This window comes from Antedon bifida, chromosome 8, assembly GCF_963402885.1.
Source record: "Antedon bifida chromosome 8, ecAntBifi1.1, whole genome shotgun sequence".
Taxonomy (NCBI): domain Eukaryota; kingdom Metazoa; phylum Echinodermata; class Crinoidea; order Comatulida; family Antedonidae; genus Antedon; species Antedon bifida.
This window is the reverse complement of record NC_136233.1, coordinates 22,520,656-22,542,976: the sequence shown is the minus strand read 5'-3', so window position 1 is coordinate 22,542,976 and position 22,321 is coordinate 22,520,656. Positions and strand designations below refer to the sequence as shown.

At 34.6% G+C, this 22,321-nt stretch overlaps 3 protein-coding genes across 4 annotated transcripts in view; 1 reads left to right on the top strand and 2 right to left on the bottom strand.

Moving 5' to 3' along the window:
- LOC144850066 (uncharacterized) overlaps positions 1-17,230 on the bottom strand; it is a 140,492-nt gene extending 123,262 nt beyond the window's left edge. Inside the window, exon 1 of the mRNA XM_078707253.1 lies at positions 17,221-17,230. The gene's annotated coding sequence lies outside the window, so the exon portion shown is untranslated. The remainder of the gene's footprint in view (positions 1-17,220) is intronic.
- Positions 1,955-6,315, bottom strand: LOC144849956 (palmitoyltransferase ZDHHC7-like). Of its 2 annotated transcripts, none has more exons than XM_078707092.1 (9): positions 6,189-6,315; positions 5,554-5,642; positions 5,366-5,445; positions 5,110-5,222; positions 4,364-4,425; positions 3,985-4,078; positions 3,178-3,253; positions 2,762-2,876; positions 1,955-2,611 (listed from the first exon to the last, which is right to left on the bottom strand). In XM_078707092.1, the coding sequence occupies exons 1-9, from the start codon at positions 6,305-6,307 to the stop codon at positions 2,529-2,531; spliced, it is 831 nt and encodes a 276-aa protein (XP_078563218.1). In that variant the 5' UTR covers positions 6,308-6,315; the 3' UTR covers positions 1,955-2,528. The 2 variants fall into 2 exon arrangements, with proteins under 2 accessions (XP_078563218.1, XP_078563219.1); XM_078707093.1 differs by having other exon boundaries at positions 3,178-3,250.
- LOC144851072 (sushi domain-containing protein 2-like) lies at positions 8,896-20,872 on the top strand. Its single transcript, XM_078708594.1, has 21 exons — positions 8,896-8,962; positions 9,650-9,771; positions 10,416-10,502; positions 10,921-11,172; positions 11,312-11,449; positions 11,900-12,065; positions 12,762-13,010; positions 13,206-13,368; positions 13,683-13,829; positions 14,496-14,783; positions 15,227-15,359; positions 15,597-15,738; positions 15,843-15,989; positions 16,708-16,863; positions 17,113-17,255; positions 17,694-17,808; positions 18,302-18,444; positions 18,906-19,026; positions 19,491-19,685; positions 20,076-20,246; positions 20,637-20,872. The coding sequence occupies exons 1-21, from the start codon at positions 8,896-8,898 to the stop codon at positions 20,870-20,872; spliced, it is 3,381 nt and encodes a 1,126-aa protein (XP_078564720.1).
- The last annotated feature ends 1,449 nt before the right edge of the window (positions 20,873-22,321 follow it).

The following is a 22,321-nucleotide window of genomic DNA, read 5'->3' as shown; positions in this document are numbered from 1 at the left end:
CACACCTGTGCGCAATTCAGCCAAGTAGGCTTCAAGTCGCAGGTTATTCTCTTATTTACATTTACAGAAATGGGGCCTGCCATAACTACAAAACGTGGACAATTAAACGATTTTTCAATAATAATGAAAATCTTATAAAAAAAAACACACTTAAGTTATTAGAAATAATGTAATTTAATTAACATACATTTTCAAGAAAAAGTAATATTTATACATTCTTTTAGTATAAAGAATTACACAATCTATCATTTATATACGAAAATCTAAATTCTTATAACGCACTGATTTATGAATAGCGACGGATTAGGTCAACTTTGGTACATTTTATCAATAAAAATTATTTTAATAAATACCTTTAACATTTATATATTAATTACTTTGATTAAACTAAATATAAACTATATGTAAATATCATTTGTTCAATACAATATTTAGAGAAAATATTTATCCAATCGGACTTGAATGAGCTTTAGTTTTTCCCCCACATGGCGAATCGAACATTCCTGATATCTGATTGGTTGCGCATATATTTTTAAATTGCAAACAGTTTATGAAAACATGAATACTAGTACACATGCGCTGGTGGCAATCAAGCCACAATCCGAAACTTAGATCTTTCTTATAATTTACTGAGAATTTACCGATAAGTTCATCCTTATTGCCTGGCTTGTTTCTTTCGGTTTATGTACAACTTTTAAAATATTATAAAACGATAGGCTACTACAGAAAATATTAAATTATATATTCGCGTATAAATATTCCTTCGTATAAAATTAATTGTTTTTTTTCAGTTACATACTAAATTATGTATCTTCGAAGAAAAGTTAAACTTGTTTATAAAATATATTTGATTCGTTTCCTGATTTTGGATGACAACAATAATCATAAATATTATTTATGTATCTAAAGTTTACTAAATAAATGTTGTGTTATCAGACTTATTGGAAACTAACAATAACCATTCTAACATGAAGAAACATGTTAGAAGAATGTGCATATACCAAGCCGACTAATAAATTAAAAACCTAAGGTTAGTACGTACTTACAAAATATTATAAAATACTTATCTATTTTTTTACTGTATTATCATAGTTAAGAATGTGATACTGTAGCTACTTGATAACACATAAACATTATTACACAAAATAGTATTATTACACCAGCTCTACAATCCCCAGACACTAATAAACGAAAATCCAAAAAACAAATCTATATTTTTCTTGGGAAAATGATATTTGACTTGAACATGAACATGGCTTTTTTAAATAATATACATTTGTCTAAATTAACAACTTGAAAATATAGGAACATACCGAGAATGTGTATTAACATTAGTTTTTTTAGTTTTATTTTATTTTTTTTAATGACACAAACGTGTGTACATATTCATACAAAGCTCCAGATGTGCGTATATCCATGGAGTAACAAAACTCCATGGTAATAATATAGAAGGCAGCATGGTGGTAACTCTATCTGAATTTTCTTTTTTTATTTCCATTTATTTATTAATTAAGTACTGTGACAAAATAATAAACACAGACCTTTTCTCAGAGTAAAAACAATTTGGAATGATTATATATATTATATTTAGTTTTAAAGAATTATGCAAAATAACTTTTTTGGCAATTGTTTTTTTTTACACATTCTATACACTTTTTGTTTTTCTATAAAAGCTTACAAACTCTACTACTCTGCTACGAAAAAACTGTAAGGCATTGAGTGGATTGAGTTCGTTTTTTGTTTTACAACCCGATTTTGTTGCCCCTGATTTGAAAACTCAAACTTTGTATAAATGATCTTTGGAATAGCCTTATACTCCATACTATAAGGTTGTTATAACTCTAAATAATTGTAAGCAGCTGTTAGATAATCTCTAATGAAATTTGGCGAAAAAAGCCAAAGGCTAAAGCTCTATCTACACTATCAAACTAGTTTGACAAAAAAGTGTGATGTGCCCAAATATTGTAGTGATATGTCATCATGTCCATACATGTATGTTTTGTCAAATAAAGTTTGATAGTGTAGACAGAGCTTAACATGCACTCCTAGAGAGAGCAGAATTGTTTTCTCTGAAGAAACAAACATCAGTTTAAACTTGTACCATGATTTGCCAGATCAAATCCCCACAGGAATCATAGCCTTTCTGAGAACGAATCTCTCCACTAGTTATCAATGTCGGAACGCAATAAAATATCAGCGAGTAACCACGTGAGAAAGCAAGATGACAATAACTGTACACGTCGTATGTTGTTAAAATCACGGATACACAATTCTTGTTTTTCTCATTTTTTTCGCCATTAATTCAGTTAAAGCATTACAACAATTTTACATTACAAAAATCAAGTAAACAATAGTCATGTTCCATTGGTTGGTTCAAATAATAGTACTGTTAGATCATTAATTGAATGTGATACTCCTTCATGATTGGTTAAGAGTTTGAGCGTTAGTTCTGTTAGAAGAATAGCCAAATAAAACATACTTTCCTCTGATTCACTCTCTTGTATTGATAGTTGTTGTTGATTGGTCAATCATACATCTTGAGTAAAAGGGGGAGGAGTTATACTTGGGAAACGCCCAGAAGAGAATGGGCACAACCAACATAATCTGGAACCTATATGTAAAAAAAATGTAATTGTGTTAAAAATAAATAATATAATGCAACACTTTTATATTCTTTGCAATTATTACAAACAAATAGTTTTCATCACCACCCTTTCCCACCATTTAAAAAATCCTGAAATACATAAAAATGTTTGAATACCTCGTCCAAAGACTTCTCTTAATAATTCTTTTCTACTTCTATTTTGTTGAGGGCGTACACCATTTACACGTTTGACTTGTTCGACAGCTGTTTCATCTTCTAAAATGGCTGATACCTATAGAAATCAAAACTATAGTTTATACTTAAGTGTATATGTTATAGTACAGTATGTGTATGTTCTTCCGGTTGAGTGGAGCTAGTTCTATTACAAACTTAGTACATTCTCTCAAATAATTACTGTACCACTGAAACGTATAGTATTTAAAAATAATTACCACTGAGCTGACATGAGTAATTTGCATTTAGTACTTTAAATGTTCGTCCAGTTTCACCACTTTTGTTTTGTATTATATATTACGTGTAAAAAGTGTAAATAACTTTTTAAATTAACCATACCAGAGTAGAAAAACACTTACCTGATCACAGCCTATTGCACATACAAACAGCCCAAACAGAATGCTCTCCACGATTAACACAATTGTATGTGCTCTGCTGGGGAAAGTCAAACACAAAATAATTATAAACCAAAAGGAAAATTACTGAAAAAAAACAATGCTGTGGGTATCAGTGGCTGGATCTCAATGGAGATACAAAATAAAATAAGCACTGAAAAAATGACAATGCTGTGGGTATCAGTGGCTGGATCTCAATGGAGATACAAAATAAAATAAGCACTGAAAAAATGACAATGCTGTGGGTATCAGTGGCTGGATCTCAATGAAGATACAAAATAAAATAAGCACTGAAAAAATGACAATGCTGTGGGTATCAGTGGCTGGATCTCAATGGAGATACAAAATAAAATAAGCACTGGAAAAATGACAATGCTGTGGGTATCAGTGGCTGGATCTCAATGAAGATACAAAATAAAATAAGCAATGAAAAAATGACAATTCTGTGGGTATCAGTGGCTGGATCTCAATGGAGATACAAAATAAAATAAGCAAAAAGCTATAATCAAAACAGTGCATGTAATTTTAGTTATAATGCAAATATATATTTATTACAATACAATTTAATTTTCTATCCAAAAACCCTAGGACACCATCGTATTGAGTCATTGGTTGTTGCCTGTACCTACAATATGCTCACACTACAATAAATTAACATGTTGCTAGGCAACTCGCAAAACAAAAGCCCTTTTGTAAAAGATTGAGGCTCTGCAATCCGCACTTTGAAATACCTCTCCTTCTACGACAATAAAACAGATTAAAAATACTTACACTTTTGCGTTTTGTTCCGCAAGTTTTATATGTCTGTTTGACGCTGTTGTCCAACACAAAATCACAAGAACTATTGAATATATTGCAGCAAGACCTAAAATAATAACATAATATTTCTAAAAAATGTATTTATCTGAAAAAAACTGCTGTAATGTAAAGCAAAAAATAGTCAAATTGACTGGATGGAAGTGAATGGGTTTTTGGTTAAACTTAATCATGTATTTTGTCATTTTAAAAATGACAAAATGGTTTTTTTCTACCGAATTGATTAACTTTATTAAAAATACAAAATAACTTATTCAAAGTCTGATTGAATTAATCTTTTTTTCATGTTTTTGGAGGACAATACATGTTTAAATGAATTTTACTGTAGACTTACCAACATAAAATAAGAATTGTATAAAAAACTTTTGATTGAATTCCCCCACACAGTTATTAATCCTGAAAAAGAAAATATCAAAGAAGAATATTAATATCGATCGATATTATTGACTCCAAATTTAAGTGGTGCGGTGGTCGCAAGAAAAGGAACAATCTCCTGTGAGGGAGGTGTGTTTGTTATCAGGTGTAAAATTTTCAGGTTTAAAGATGTATTGTCCCTTTGACTAATTCCAAAAAAATAAAAAATAACAGATTTCGAAAAAAGGTGGGTCATTTTGAAGTATCATAATAGTTATTAACTATCACCAAAAATTTGTCAAAAAAAAAATCATTTAACTGAAATACAGACGTTTTTTTATTAATCAAAACATATCCCATAATGAAATGCGCTTGTTTGGCTACTCTCTGTATGATATGCATATCATAAAACTTCCTCACGATCTGTGTGAAAATACCTTCTCAACCGTGACGAGTTGTAAACAATCCTAATTAGCATATGCATAATGCGTACTCGTGGTTTGAAATCTTTGTTTACTTTCGCTCGCGACGATTTTCCAGACGAAATGTAATCCAACTAATTTACCTGTTAGTTACGTAAACTTGTTGCTTTTGGCTCGAATTTTCAAAATAAAGTGAATAACTTTAATATTACTTTGATATGGCCAATTTAAATTTAGAATATTTTGTGTTTCAAGGGAAAATACATCTTTAAGTGGTAGTAAGTAAATGTACGTAAGTACATACCACGGACAATGATGATCCATTTTGCGAATACATCTACGACAGATCCTACAATGATGTGCTCTAGGGGGTCGGTATGCCTCACACTTCTGACATATACTCCAACTCTCACCATCCTATCAAGAAAAAAATACGAAATAGTTTTAAGAATTATTTTTTTTTAAATTACTGCAATGACTGACAAATAAAAATATAATATGCAGTAAAAAATGTAGTTACTGCAGTAACTGCAGTAGAATAATTTGTTTTTATCAGTTACCTGTGATAATATGCTCTTAGGAATTGCACCAACCCTCATATCAGAAAAATCTATGGCAGCAGCTGGTAACGGGACAATACCTAAAAACAAAAATAATAACGATATGAAAACATTTAAGAAAAATTCAGTAGTGTGAGAGATTTTCTGGTCCTACAAAGTTGATTTGTACTGTAAGAAAAGGCACATACCTGGGTCTGATGTGACAGCTCGTACATGTGATGATATGAGAAGAACTACAATCAGATTGAAGGCAACTGCATGGAAGTATCCACTAATGCTAGATACGTAAAAAAGAGTATTAAAAATGATTAGAAATAACTTTTCTATATTAGTAAAGTAAATAAACTACAGTTTTATATAGGCAGACAGAAGGTTGTACTAATGTATCTAAACTTGCATTGAGGCCGACACTCAGCCTTGCCTATAGACAGTACAGGAGGTCCTTATTAGATAAAACAAAACATGAAAAAAATATGTCAAACTAAATTACTCGCAATTCGGCAGTTAAAAATTAAACCCTAAATTATTTTATTTTTAAATTAAAAAAGGAATAAATAGCTTAATTTAGTACTACTAGGCCTACGCTTGCTATTTATGTTCTCATAATCAAATAATGGTATTGATATTAATGCAAAATGACAAAGTTAGCCTAGGCCTAGCTAGAGTGTATGGGGGTTGATCATCACCCGACTCTAAAACGTAAAAATACGGTCTCACACTTCTGTTGTGTCGTGTGTGGTGAGGCTACGCGGTTCGGCCAAGCCCAGTCGTTTAAAAACAACCTTCTACCATACTGTTAATGAACTATATTTAGTATAATTACCTCATAGCCATTGTTGGAAGAATAAGCCATTGAACTACAACATAATCAGCATATAATACAGCAGCATATGTGATTATAAGGCATATAATACCACAGGGATCCTTACGAAACACCGCCATGTTTGTTGATATTGTCGTAAAACCACGGTTTCCAGAAAAGAAGTTATTTTTTGCCTAATTTCACGATCAATGTTTCACAAATTCAAAGGCGACCACCAAACTATATTTTTAAAAGTATTGCTTACTCTATAAATAGATAGGCTTAGGCCTAGTATAAATATTTTTAACACGGTAATGCAAAAATTAATGGTAATACAAAAAAAACCACAATATTTTGCATAGGAGAGAATGTTTTCTTTTTAGTTGATTCAATAGATAAACAAGAAATATTTCTTTTAAAAAAACGCCGCTCGCTTGTTGACGTAACAGTTTTAAAGATATATTGTCCCCTGAAAAATAATTTTTACTTCAAATTTGTTTTTGAATGTGTCATTTTATTGTCACATAATAGCTATTCACGTTAACCAAACAAGTATTTACCTGAAAAAATGTAATTTAAAGCAAAAAATACTTTAAATTGTCTGTCAGACAATGGTTTTTGGGTTATAATGGTTATCCGCACTTATTGTCAGGATCTTTTTTTTTTCTGTCTTATTCTTCTTTCTTTCCACGAATTTTGTCGGGCGTATCTCTAAATCGTCTCAACATAACATTGTACATAACTATATCAGAAGATTGACCTCTATCTGAAAAGATGTACGTCGTAATAAGGTTTTCGGTGCCTGTCTAAGTTGCGCAGCGTAACATTACGTATGATTATACGATTTTTAAAAATGTATCTTAAATTCAGAACCAAAAGACATTTCTACGTATCCACATTTCTTCAACACGTCAATAAGTTTGTTGCTCAGACAATTCCGTTCCAAAATTGCTATCTACGTGCTTCATTTTGATGACATTATCATGTTAAAAATTGGATTAAAAGATTAGTCTCGTAATTTCAAATCAATCATACAAACTGTTCAATATTTGTAGCCAAATGTGCTCCTAGCCAGGCTAAGCATCGGCATCTTTACACATTTCTATTTATTTGCTCCTAATTTTCTGACATAACTTAGGTGTTCTTAAAACTGAGGGCGCCAAACATAAAATGTACGAGAAAAAAAATGATGGTGTGCTCCCTTGCCTCTAGCACGGTAAGGCTCTCTCACAGCCTTGGGGGTACCACACATCAGATGCTTTGATGTTATTGCCTCATGATGATGTGTGGTGGAAAGGGGGACGTTTAAATCTGTGAACCCCAAACACAGAAGCTCGCATAGCTTTAACTCTTTCCCACCGACCGGCATGGGGTTTGAACCCACGATAATCGGCCCTCTGGTTTATAGCAAGGTTAAAACTAGATTCGTTTCATCAAAATACGTCATGAATATGCAAATTTATGACGTAACGATTAGAATGACGTAATATGAAGCCCGTATAAGACTATACTATTGTTACCTTTCATTACTCGTGTACATCGTGGCATAACGGGTAGTGCTCTAGCAACTATTGTTTGGATTCTCTCATCTCTACTAGCTGGGTTCGAATCTCTACGGATTTCTTTTTTTTTAAAATAAATATAAAATGTTTTTATTTTATTTTGAAAGAGAGATATATATGTTGACAGCAAGAACAAAGTAATTATTTATTTTACAGATTACTGTCTACATGCATATATATAATACTGTATTATAAAGTTTTCATAGACTCTCTTCTCCCAGAGGTGCTTTGGGGTTTTGAGCATGACCCGTCCTAGTTTACAAATTATCAAAAACGTCGGCCTCTAGAACTATAACTGCTGCTTGCTTATAGCTTCTGAATGAGTAGTCCTCGTGTAGCTGGTTAAAGCAGCAGCGTGAAAAGTACTAAATATGGTACTTATTATACCACGACGATTTGGTCAATACATCGTATTGTATTTGAATATTTTTTTAATTCCATATTGATTTCCAAGTGAATTTTCACATTAAACTAAGGCTTATTTCAGATCATAAAGAATCCTCTACAACATTTCAACTTTGTTATTAATACAATATTTATTTACGATGACGTCACTTTGCAAATATTAGTCATAATATAAGCATTTTTATTTTTTAACAATAATAAAACAAAACACGAACTCAAACAGGACAAGAAAAGAAATACAATCAAATGACGTCATGATCAACAACAATAAAATCATTTTACCGTCACGATGTTATTGCTTCTTGCCATACTAATCATGACGTCATCTGATTAGACTTATAAGAATACTTATATGGCTATCCATAGCTATATATATATATATATATATATGAATACTTTTTCTTTCTCTTTCTTTTGTTTTCTGTAGGAAAAATGCATATTTATTGTTGATCGTTATCGTGCAGTTTAGGGCCTTAAGGAAAACAAGCATTGTGCGTGTGGTCAATTTTAAAGAAATGTGTAGGCCCGGTATGTTTGTATAATTGTTCATTAATAAAACAAAGGCTTGTTCGTCTGATCTGCAGTGTATGCTATCAGGTTAATGTTTGTAGATATGTCGACCTTTGGAGTCTATTTAACCATACAACGCTTTCTTTTGGCTCTCACGATTAAATTAGCGGTAGACCTATAAAATTGCTGGGGTTGTAGGATACATTATCGTTTTCCCTTTTTTAGTTTCTTTCTGCACATTTTCTTGTGAGATGAGTACTAGGAGAATATTAGGACATATTGTCCTTGTTATTGCATATTTGTCGTCATCTTATGGAGGTAAGAGTATTATAATTAATGAAGGGGAGGGGTCATGACTACAATGTTCATTTTAAAACGTCGTTTGTTATCTGCGCGCCAAACGAACATAGATCATGGCGTAGGTACTGTAGATGTAGAGTGCACACGTTGAAGAGACGAACAACAAAGACAAGTGTATGTAACGTAGCATTAGAACCGGTAGAATAAAGCGTACAGCGTCACGTGTGGACACATGTCTAAGCCCATAATAAATCCCCTATACATAGTATAGGCCCTAATCCAACATTTAGTTGTTGAGCTAATTTTCTGAGCGGTACCGACATCTCCAAGGGAATATTTTATTTACCAAAATCTACCAAGGGAACATTTTACAGGCATCTACCCAGGGAACATTTTACAGGCATCTACCCAGGGAACATTTTACAGGCATCTACCCAGGGAACATTTTACTGGCATCTACCCAGGGAACATTTTACAGGCATCTACCCAGGGAACATTTTACTGAAATTTACCAAGGTAACATTTTACCCCACCCAATACCCACAAGAGAACATTTTACCGACGTCTAACCGGGAACATTCGCCAGTGTAGCTGGCTCACATCATGCACTAAAGAATATATGCTTTAGTCCATGCTCACATTTATAAAGTTTTTAAAATTAAAATAATGTTTGTCTATAATTACCGTAATGAGTTTTTTCCCCAGCATTGTATGATTATGGTGGAACAAATGCTGACGCTCTACCAAAAACAGACGATGCGTATTCACCTGAGATTGTACTAAATCAAGGCTTTCCATTCTATGAACATGTTTATTGGCACCTTTATGTATGTACACAATTTTTGGAGAACTAATACAAATAAGTTAAAATTCTAATTCTATGGGTAACACCTTGTGTTTTATATACTGTACTCTTGCTACAGTAGAGTAGACACTTGCCCCAAGTCTGTAGTTATTACTTGGCAAAATAGAATTTTGCTAAGTATAGTACTTGCTTTGTTTGTTTGCCCTCTGTAGTGGCAATATTTTACCAAGTAGGTAGGTAGGCTAGCTACTTCACTTCACTTTCATTACTAAATATAGTACTTGTTTTATTTGTATGTTTGTTAGCACGATCATTCTGAATCTTTCGGTGTAAATAGGTATACTTAGAGACCACGCCTATTGGAATTAAGAAAATCGGTTTATTAATAACTTTACAAACAGAAAATGAGTTGAAATATCAGCATGCGCCCTCTATCGCAATAATTTGCCAAGTACTTCAATTCACTCAGTTTCTGAGTGATTTCATTGTCTTTTTGTTATGTTAGTTCACCGATTCAGCGTTTCGAATTTTGTCTCAAAACGAGCTCACGTACACGTATGAAACGCCAGCGAAGTCAAAAACAGTCTGGAAATAGACAAGTGGAGTAACGTCATCCAACATTAAACAAAGTCTAGAAAATGTTGTTTTGTATATTTATGTTTTTAGGTAAATGAAAATGGGTTGATTTCTTTTGAACACGAGGTTGGTGCTTATTCAGACATGCCGAATTTTTTCCCACAAGGTCCAGCTCTGGTAAGATCTATTTGTTTTATTATAATTGCTGTATTGTTTATACAAGATCATTTATATTAAATAAATTATTTTAAATATCAAATATTACGATAGGTTTCATGTCTAGTCTGGCCATGGCCTATAGTCTGACTATACAGTAAAGTACACAATCTGTTTTTTGCAAATCTACACAATATCTGTTACAGGAAGCTGTCAACCTCCAGAATAGCTCTGGACGTGACTGCACTGTGATCGGAGTTCACAAAATATGTTTGTCAGTACGGTGTAGGTCTACCGTCTGCAAACTATTTGTATGTAGTTTGCCGAAGTATGTCAATTGGTCATACAGTAAACAGTGAAACAAAATATTGCTAAAGTGTAGAGGAGCTAATGTTCTTTATTTTATAATAATTGTTGAGATTAATTACCTTGTTTTTAGGACGGTCCTGACAGTGGTAGTGAGCCCGACGAGCGTATCATCATCGCGCCGTTTTGGGCCGACATAGACACCAGATCGATCGGATCCGTATACTATCGCCAGGACCAATCAGAAGCCACGTTAAATCAGATCACGGCAGATATTAGAAAATACTATGTGATGGCACGTGACTTTACCGCCACTTGGTCATTCGTCGCCACGTGGGCAGGTGTGACGTTTAAAGGATATAATACAGAAAACCCTGATATTCCTGTAAGTGGTTTTCACTATACCGATTACCTGATGGACTGACTGACAAACAGGCATTCAATAACTGAATCATGTTTAAATGAATTAACTTAACAGACTACTTCATAATTAGGTATTCTAAAATTACATTTTTGTTTCACAGAAAAACACATTTCAAACAGTTCTAGCAACCGATGGTTATAGGTCGTACATTCTCTTCATTTATGACGACATTACGTGGACATCCTCTACGGATATGGGAGGCAAGGCGGACACCGGAACAGGAGGGACACCAGCACTGGTAGGAGAGGATATCAACCTGTTATTTATTATAAATTATAATTTCCTAATTGATCAGGATTTATAAAAATAAAATATCAATACATTATTGCTCAATTATTCTTATTATTTATTTATTTATTTATTTATTACCATCTTTACTGAATAGAATAGAACTGATCATTTAGGGCCCTCGATAAAACATACATACAGTACACATAAAATATTAAATATTCAAATGACATAATATAGGCCTATAAATTGACAATGATTATATAAAATTCATATAGAAGTTAAAATCGTTGACAGATAAAAAAAATGTATACACAGTACAAACAATATTAACTGGAAATAAATTCTTTAAGTTTACGTTTAAAGGAAATAATATTTTCAGATTGTCGAATGATTTTAGGAATCATATTAAAATACATAGGCGCTTTATAACTGAAATATTGTTATTATCGTCCTTTAGATTGGATTAAATGCCGGTGATGGTTATAGACAGTTCACGGCGTATGATTATTCCCGCAAAGACACACAGACTACACTTGATGTGGTGACAAACTGTGATGAAACTGGCAGATTCGTTTACGATGTGTCGACTGTTGACATTAAGGAAGGGGGTTGCAAACAAACTCGTAAGTATGGGGTGCCGTAATTTGAAGGAATAACAAATATTAATTGGTTGCAAACAAACTCGTAAGTATGGGGTGCCGTAATTTGAAGGAATAACAAATATTAATTGGTTGCAAACAAACTCGTAAATATGGGGTGCCGTAATTTGAAGGAATAACAAATATTAATTGGTTGCAAACAAACTCGTAAGTATGGGGTGCCGTAATTTGAAGGAATAACAAATATTAATTGGTTGCAAACAAACTCGTAAGTATGGGGTGCCGTAATTTGAAGGAATAAAAAATATTAATTGGTTGCAAACAAACTCGTAAGTATGGGGTGCCGTAATTTGAAGGAATAACAAATATTAATTGGTTGCAAACAAACTCGTAAGTATGGGGTGCCGTAATTTGAAGGAATAACAAATATTAATTGGTTGCAAACAAACTCGTAAGTATGGGGTGCCGTAATTTGAAGGAATACCAAATATAAATTGGTTGCAAACAAACTCGTAAGTATGGGGTGCCGTAATTTGATGGAATAAAACATTGGTTGTAAACGCTACTCAACAAGGTCTCTGATTATTATTATTATTATTATTATTATTATTATTATTAATTTGAGTCGTCTGCATATTTCTTATTGCGCCCCGTACTTCCGTTGGTGCTACCATTGTATTGCCTTGCACGTAATATATATCATATCTGTGCTATTTGCAGCCTCTAGTGTGTACCCGCCATACATCAGTATGATGGGTGGTAACAAGTTGTACATTGTGGGTCAGTGTTGGACCCCTACCGAAATCAACTGTACCTTTGAACGTGATGGCGTCATACTACAAGTTGCCAGAGTTGTGTACGTCAATCCGTCAGAAGCCTACTGTGTACCGAACCCCTTCTTTGTGACTGGAGAGGTACTGGTCACGATACCAGCTTTAACGATTGCTTTTAAGGCAAAAGTTGTTATTGGTAGGTAGCTGCATTCACGTGGTGTATGACGTACGTGTAATTTGACCAATCGTAAGCTACAGTTCGCATTATCCGATGTGATTGGTCAAATTACTTCCGTTGCATCATAATAAGAACCAATATTTAGTTTCTCATCAATACGCCATTAATGTACGCAAAATGAGTCGCATATTTAAATTTTGTTCTTATAATCAGTTGAATACGAACGGTTTGCTGCCATTAATGATTATGACGTCACTTTGGTTAACTCAAACGACAAAAAATGGAGAAACTCAGGAAAAGAACTGACAATTGAGTGGGTTACGGACTACTTTGGTGCGACTGACGCTATCGTCGCAGCTGATGTAATCGCTTACAGGTAAATCTTATTAAACCATTTTGAAACATCAACTAAATAGGCACATAGACAGGGATATAAATACATATTTGTTAATGCCAAGCAATTAAAAGGCAGTTAGGGCAATACTATATATTAAAATGAAATACACATTTGCGTCCCCAATTACCTTGGTGACGCAGGGAACGCGTCGCAAACTGGGTCTATTTTTCAAACTGGTGCAACATGATTTTGCGCTATAGGATATTTAATCAAATTGAATGAGCTTTATACCACTGTGAATTACCGATGTTTTTATTAACTCTTAAATCATACAACCGTTTGTTTGTTTACAGAGAGGACGGAGAGAATCCTGAGTGGGAGACGGTATATACAATAACCCCGATGACTAGCAACGATGGCTCGTTTTCATTCGTCCCGTCAGCAATGGCTAACGTCACGGCGGACAACGCGTTTGGCATCATACGAGTCCGTGGATCGTCGTACGTGTTATATCGTTTCCAAATTGTTTAAAGATACGATTAGAATAGTTCAGTGTTTGTAATTATTAGAGTTAATGAAAGGTACTTTACTTAGTGACGACGGTTCCAGTTATCCGTAGACAGTTCAAAAGGCGTATAATAAGGCCTAACGACAAATGAAGATACAGATAATGTGTACGATAACAGTGAAGATAGACGCTCAAGGGCTAAACCCAGGGACCCCAAGGCTCAAGGGGCCCCAGAGCATGAGCAGTCCAATGCAACTACCCAGCTTTGAAAGGCCCCTTAGGAGCGCTAAACAAGGGACTTTTACCATATACGTCACGTCACACTCACACTGCATACGATTTTTCATTGTTTCAACCAGGAAGGTATAAAAATATGTTATACCTCCCTGTTTCAACAATCAGCGCCATCTAAAGCTCTGTCTACACTATCAAAAAACTTTATGTGACAAAAAAATTGTGATGTGCCCATATATGGATACGATGATGTCATCTAACTACCATATTTGGGCATATCATTGCCATATTTTTTGGTCAAAGTAGTTTGTAGTGTAGACAGAGCTTTATGTTCCATGAAATGGTTTAAAGTGTGGATGCTACAGCTTTAGTCCACAATTGAGGGATGGTACAGTAATGTCAATATAATCTTGTTTTTTTCCAGGTCAGATCCTATACTGTACAGCAAGATACACGCACTCGGCTATCTTCTTGAGGATTCGTACCAGGATAGGTCATTTAACTGGTCGCAGAACGCCTGCGTAAATTGGTACGAAGCTGACCAGACGACTCCAGATTACATTGCCAACCTACCAAGCTGTCCATGTACCTTAGACCAAGCGTTGGGGGACGGTTCTAGGTTTCAACCGGACACCGGGTGTAGCTTATTCCAAAGGAGCGTCTGTACGTACCATAAAGGGGCTAAACATTGTGTTCGAAGTATATTTCCAACGTAAGTACAGAATAGTATTATTGTACAACTTGGTCAAATCTGGCAAATTAACCAATCACAAGCGAATGAATGTTTCTTGTGATTGGTCAAATTACTTACGTTGCGCGTTGGGAACCAAGCCTTACGTTGCGCGTATGTCCTTACGTTGCGTCTTAGTGGGAACCAAGTCTTGCGTTGCGCTTACGTCCTTATGTTGCGTCCTAGTCGGAACCAAGCCTTACGTTGCACGTACGTCCTTGTGTTGCGTCCTACTGGGAACCAAGTCATATGTTACGCGTACGCCCTTGCGTTGCGTCCATATTAGGGAACCAAGCCTTACGTTGCACGTACGTCCTTGTGCTGCGTCCTAGTGGGAACCAAGCCTTACATTGCGCGTACGTCCTTGCGTTGCGTCCATATTAGGAAACCACGCTCTTACATAAGTATGTGTTATTCTTTAACAGGACTGATAATTCGGGAGTGCAGTGTTGTTATACAGAGGAAGGTGACCTCATGTATGCTGGGGATTCATTTAATGGCAGTACAGCAGATCGATCACACCCCTGGGGTGTCGCTCCATATGGTACAAAAGGAAAGGTACGTTTGTTAAAGTAACACTATCAAGAAATTACATGGATAACCCTTGTGTGTCATTCCATAGAGATAGAGATGAGACCACCGACTTAATGTCTCACCTGAAAAGCGATGGAATTGAACTAGGGACCAACGACAATGTATAGATCGTTGCGCACGTTAGTTTAGGCACCGCGCTGTGGTTCGTCATTTTAGGCAACTATGCTAACTTATCACTAATCACTATCTCCCACTACGTAGGTTCCTGCTATGTCACATTGGGTTGATGATGTCATTTCGTTTTACTATTGCTGTATATGGACCGATAATTCAGACGACTGTTGGAACTATATGGAACGCCGACCAACAGCAGATTGTCGAAATTACGTGCCACCAACACATGGTATTTATCGTAACATAACATAAAGGTTTATCGAAAAGTTGCTTTATCGAATTGAAGAAACGTCGGTACAAACTTTCTTTATTAAACTCTATTTTATTTTTCAGCAACAATGTACGGTGATCCACACGTGTACACATTCGATGGTTTGGGTTACACGGCAAATCTCAAAGGAGAGTTTGTACTGTTACAATCCATAGACAGCGATGCTTTACAGATCCAGGGACGAATGGAACAGATCAGTAACTACAATGGTATATAATATTCGTTGTTTTCCATGAACAATGATGATGATGAATGATGATGATATTGATGATGATGATAAATGATGATGATGACGATGATATTGATGATGATGAATGATGATGGTGACTGATTATGATGATGATGATGATAATATTGATGATGATGAATGATGATGATGACTGATGATGATGATGACTGATGATGATGAATGATGATAATGATGATATTGATGATGAATGATGATAATGAATGATGATGATGGATGATGAATGATGATAATGAATGATGATGATGGATGATGATGAATGACGATGAATGACGATGAATGACAATGATAGATTATGATGAATAATGATGATGAATGATGAATGATGGATGATGATGATGATGATGATGACGATGACTGATATTGATGATGATGATGATGATGACGATGGATGATGTTGAAGATGATGATGATGATGATGACTGATATTGATGATGATGAGGAATGATGATAATGATGATGATGATGACGATGATATTGATGATGATATCGATATTGATAACGATGATATTGATAATGATGATGATATTGATATTGATATTGATGATGATATCGATATTGATAACGATGATATTGATAATGATGATGATATTGATATTGATGATGATATTGATGATGACGATGGACGGTGATGATGATGATTTATTTTATCGTTGAATTATATTTGTTAATACTAACAGGTCAAATCCAGCTTGCAACAGGTCTTACAGCTATCGCAATGCAAGATCTATCTACAGACATCGTTCAGGTTAAATTAGATCCAATCAGTATGTTAATAATTTCACATGGATCAGATAAAGTAGCCGTCAAGAATCAGAAATTGATTAATTTTAAAGGTTGGTTTGTTATAGGCTACTTGTTTGTAAATGTTGAAGATTGTATTGTCTCCTATGGTGGCAAGTGCGAAAAATATGTGTGAAAATCGGATTCCATTTTCAAAGTAAAATAATTGATTAAAGGAAAAATAAAGAATGAATAAATAGCAGACCATATTGTTTTAAATAGAAATTACAAAGAAAAGACAAACTAAACGTATAATTGATACTGTAGTCGTCTAACCCTAAAGCAAATTATTTCATTTCAAGGTGTTACAGCAGTGTTTAATGCCGACTTCACTGGTGGAAACATAACAAAAGTGTCGTTTATATTTGACTCTGGTATTGCTGTCCAAGTTAACGCAATTCCGCAACTCATGTCTTTGTCAATCACTATACCACCAACACTCACGGTAAGTAAGCGCGTTGTTAAAGCCTGTTTTCATGTCGACGAATAACGTCGACAGAAAAACAGGCTTAAGCACTGTCAGAGCAATATCACCTTGAATATAACATTTGATTGTAACAACATTATCCGGTATTCAACGCCTCAATCCGATATATTAACATGTATACAGATGTTTTAACAAAAATGCTAAATGAAATGAAAGTGATTTAACAAAAATAATGTCCAGTAATGGCATGATACTAAAGGTTAAAATTATAAATTATAGTAAAGGGTTAAAAAGGGGTAGAAAATGTTGAGAAATATTATATAATCATTATTCATGAAACATTGAATGAATAAAGGTGGTGGTGAAACACATAGGGTAAAACAATGTACACTGAGGCCTACTATACAAAAAAAGACAACAGACTTCTTACTTATCTCGATTTTGTCTTGCGTTTAGGAAAAGGTTTCAGGGTTTTTCGGTGACGCAAACAATTTAACAAGTGACGATCCGTTTGGTGATGATGAATTATTTACCGACGAGCAGAATCTATTCGCTTACGCCAACGCTAACAGTAAGTAATTTATGGTTCACATACAATTATTGTCCATGTATCTGTTATTGTCCTAAAAGTCGGTTTCCACTAGACGAATTTATTGTGTTAACTAATGCGCATGCGTATTAATATATTTATCTGCTTTTTGTGACGTGAAAAAATGCACAACCAATCACAACTGAGGAATGTTCGATTCGCGCGAATATATTCGCTAACAGAAAGCAGGCTTTATGTTGTTAGGCCACCAGTCGACGTTCAATTGTTTGTAGCTCAAATATTGTGCGTATGAAACGCCATGTTTGCCAAAATATTTATCTTTTTACCAATATTAAGTCGAATCGCTGTCTAGAACTTGACGTTGTGAAGCGCAGAATGACATCATGATTTTCTGTTTTCTCTCTTTTTTTTTCTTGTTCTAAACTAATTCAAACTTTTCAATGAATATTTGTCCATTTTATTCTGAGAATGTTTTTATTATACTACAACTTACAAGTGTGTACTAATTATTTAGTGGAAATTGAAGCTAAAGATTCATTATTTAAATATGAACTTGGTAAAAGTCACAGCGATTACCAGAATGCATCGTTCAGACCGCTCTTTGAAGATCCGCCAGGCACCAACATTCCAAGTAACACTCTCAACCTAATGCCAGAGGTAAGAATCAGATCCACCTTTCGCCAATAAGATCTTTGCTTAATAAAAAGTTATTTATTTTATAATTTCAATGCAAAAATGGTAAAAGCACGTTAAAATGAATTGCTAATGAATCGTGCCAGTTCACATCGCAGACGTCATTATGTTCCTAGCGCCATCGATCCCAACGTCCATCATTCATTATGATGTGTACACTTTCTACTACATACATCACGTCATGTCAGTGCTGCCAATACATGTGCTCTCTCATATGTTCACAACACAGTGGCTATGTGTGTGTATGTGTGAACAACAGGCTAGTGAAAGATATATAGTTGTGTGCACTGAAACTAGACGGCTTACAGTCCTTATCCGAGAAGACTCGTTCTACAACCGACTGAGCCGAGAACCTTTTCCGGCTGCATATACCGCCCGATATTCATTCTTCATAAGATGTTCTTACATTTTTATTTTCTTTCAAGACATGTGAAGGTATCTCATCATGTGAATATGACGTACTGACGACCGGTTTACTTGACGTTGGAGAAGCAACGCGACAAGCTGTCTACCAATATTTTCTTAATAGAAACAGGTCTTTAGCCGGTACGTAAACGATCGATTGGTATTCCCATTCCGCAACGACGTTCCGTTGCAATACACATCATGTTTTCCATTAGCTGAACGTTCATGTAACTATAGTATCCATGGTTCCCACTTTGACGCAACGCAAGCAAGTTGACCAATGACAAGCGACAGTTCCCATAATTGCTTGTGATTGGTCAAATTACTTGCGGCGCGTTTACGTCGTTGCGTTTCGTTCAAGTGGGATTTACATTTAGTTTGTTTCCCACTTGGGCGGCGCGGCGCAGTTTGACCAATCACGACACGATGGATCATCCGAACTGTTGCTTGTGATTAGTCAACTCGTTTACATTGGGCATATATCCTTGCGTTGCATCCGAATAAGCTTTACACAGTAAATGGGTACCATCACTAACATTATGAGTGGCAATAGCGTACCGTAAATTATAATCTATACTACAACGTTTGTATAATTGTAATTTCAGTTCTAGCGTGTCCATATATTCGAACACCTTTAAACGGTAAAAAGGGATTCGTGGGCGGACAGAACAACCACTTGGTGGGGGCAACTATAACGTTTTATTGTAATGACGGCTACATATTATCGGGAAGTACCACAAGAAATTGTAAGAACAATGGAGAATGGACGGGTACTACCAGTGAACCAATTTGTTACTACGGTAAGGTGTTTTATATTGTTTTCAATTCAATTTTTTATTTCCACATCGTGACCACCCACAATGTACATGATGCATTCAGATCTGTGCTAAGCAGATACTCCATCTAATTTATGCTAATAACTCACCCTTGAAAAGGTACACTCATTTGTATTCATTTATTTATCAAACATCCACATTAGATACAAAAAAAACCCAATTTTTCCACTAGACGGATTTGTTCGCGCGAATTGAAAGCGTCAGCTTAAGTCGAATAAATTACTTTGTTTCCACCTGGGAAGGGTGTAGGCTAATGTCACTCTTTCCTGATTTCCACGTAGCGGATCTCTGGCACATGGATCAACACACATCATCCAACCTAATTACAATTTTTCATATTCTTTTAATGTTTAGCACGGGAATGTGGAAGCCTAGAGCCACCAGAGAATGGTTATATAACAGTTGACATGTCAGGTGATGAGATTGTGGCCGAATTCACATGTAATGACGGATATAACCTGGGAGGCAGTTCAGTGAGGACGTGTAGTAGTGATGTCTGGACGGGTGAAACAACGGGATGTTACGGTAACTAATTATAGATCTAATACTTTACAATCCTTAATGTCACCATGGGTATAGGTCTATGATGTTACCAATGGTCCGTCTATATATATATATATAGTCCAGTGGGCTTAATTTGAAAAAGCTACCAAAACTCACACCATATAACGTCTAAAGCTCTGTCTACACTATCAAACTTTGTGACAAACTTTGTGACAAAAATGTGATGTGCCCATAATAAATATGGACGTGATGATGTCATATCACTACCGTATGTGGGCGTATCACTGCCATATTTGGGCACATCACACTAGTTTGATAGTGCTTTAGCCATACCTTAAAACGCCAATTCAACAAGTGAGTAAATATATATCTGAGTATAGGCCCTGATCAATTAATATGTTCCTATTGCAGACGGTTTAACGCCAGATCAGCAGCTAGCACTAATCCTTGGACTCGTTATTCCAATTGTTTTCATCGTCGCAGTCGTCATTGCATTCATCCTGTATAGGAAGCGCAAACGAGAGAGAGATATATATGGGGGAACCAGTGGGGGAACTAGTGCAGCAACACCGATGAAAAACACAGCGAAGGCAGAGGAGTACAAGGATGAACCAACGAAGCATGTTCCTTCCGCTGCCAATATTTGAGCTTACAAATCACTTCATAAATTTAAAAAAAAACAAATTTAATCAACTTTACAATCCTGAGATTGGACAACTTCGTGAATACTCATGACAAACAACGTTTACTCTAACTACGCCTACGTCCTCTTAACATAAACATCTTCTAAAGTTTATATTTAAAAAAAATTAAAATAAATAAACAGATATAGACCTACAGTACATAATGCACATAAGTTGCCGGTCTCTCTCAATCGAGAACGGCTAAATAAACAACAACAAGAAGTAGTCTATTACAATGTTTCACCCCATTCTTGGTAGAGTATCATAGGAATATTTCGTAATACAGCATCACATGTGTTTCACATATATTCCCAGTATCATAGACCATAACTTAACCTTATATGATACAGGCACCACATGTGATACATGTGATACGCTGTATTACGGCATTTTCGCAGATAGAATTGTTTTATTTCCATGTATGGTATGTAGTAGGACATTAATGCAATAGCTAGCTAGGTAGACACCCGCATATTCATTCCCTTGTTAAAGTTTTAAAAAGTTAAAGATTCTTTTTTTATATGAACCAAAAAAAAATGATATGAAATGATGTTTTCTTAGTTAAAATAATTTGAATAATACAAAACACTTGTATACAGTTAGTCTAACTCTACTTTTTTTATTTCTATATATTCATTAATACATTTGACTAAATTCATCTTTAAAACATTTTGTAAAAATTAAACATTTAGGCCTAATGAACCTTTGTGGAAAGACTCGAATGTAAGAAAATAAAATGAAAGTTGCTTTGTGTTTTTATATTTCGTGTGAATCAAATTAGAAATAGCATAAATTAAATAAAGTAGATAAATTAACGGGGTTTACACAGAATATTATTTTGTTAAAAGTCTAAAGATAGATAGTTCTTCAATAGAATACATGGTTAGCGTAACATTGTGATTGCTTCTGATTTTATTACTAATAAATGTTGGGTTTTTTTCAAATTAAATAATGAAAGTACGAATAAATGCAAATGTGTTATAAGAACTGCAATACTGAATTTAGTAATAGTAATTTCAACTTTTGTTTATAACTATTATACCGAAGGAATAATTTGCACAGCTTTTTTTTTCCAGATTAATAAATGAAAGATTGTCAACTTTGGCCTATTTCTATTTAGTGTTTTTTGTTAGCTTTAATACCGATTTAATCATTCTACACGGTTTTATGCAAATGAAAAATTGTCAACCTCTTGACAATGTTTTTAACCACAATACTGATTTAATCTGCAAACCTTTTACAAATAAAACACTATTTTGCTTTACTATATTTTTGTAACTGTAATTCTGCATAGCTAGCTCAGTAATAATAAATTATTTAAAAATAAAACACAGTACAAAAGTAGGAATGAAAGGAAAACGAAATATTTTCGCAATATCTTTGAAACCACTACCGGTACTATACGCACTCATT

What these genes read in the sequence shown, in the direction of transcription:
- LOC144849956 (XM_078707092.1), bottom strand. Translation starts at nt 6,307, where the DNA reads ATGGCGGTGTTTCGTAAGGATCCCTGTGGTATTATATGCCTTATAATC. An exon ending in AGCTGTCACATCAGACCCAG is followed by an intron (nt 5,446 to 5,553) that starts GTATGTGCCTTT and finishes TTTTGTTTTTAG; the next exon opens with GTATTGTCCCGTTACCAGCT. An exon ending in CTAAGAGCATATTATCACAG is followed by an intron (nt 5,223 to 5,365) that starts GTAACTGATAAA and finishes TTTTCTTGATAG; the next exon opens with GATGGTGAGAGTTGGAGTAT.
- LOC144851072 (XM_078708594.1), top strand. Translation starts at nt 8,896, where the DNA reads ATGAGTACTAGGAGAATATTAGGACATATTGTCCTTGTTATTGCATAT. An exon ending in CAGAAAACCCTGATATTCCT is followed by an intron (nt 11,173 to 11,311) that starts GTAAGTGGTTTT and finishes TTTGTTTCACAG; the next exon opens with AAAAACACATTTCAAACAGT. An exon ending in CAGGAGGGACACCAGCACTG is followed by an intron (nt 11,450 to 11,899) that starts GTAGGAGAGGAT and finishes ATCGTCCTTTAG; the next exon opens with ATTGGATTAAATGCCGGTGA.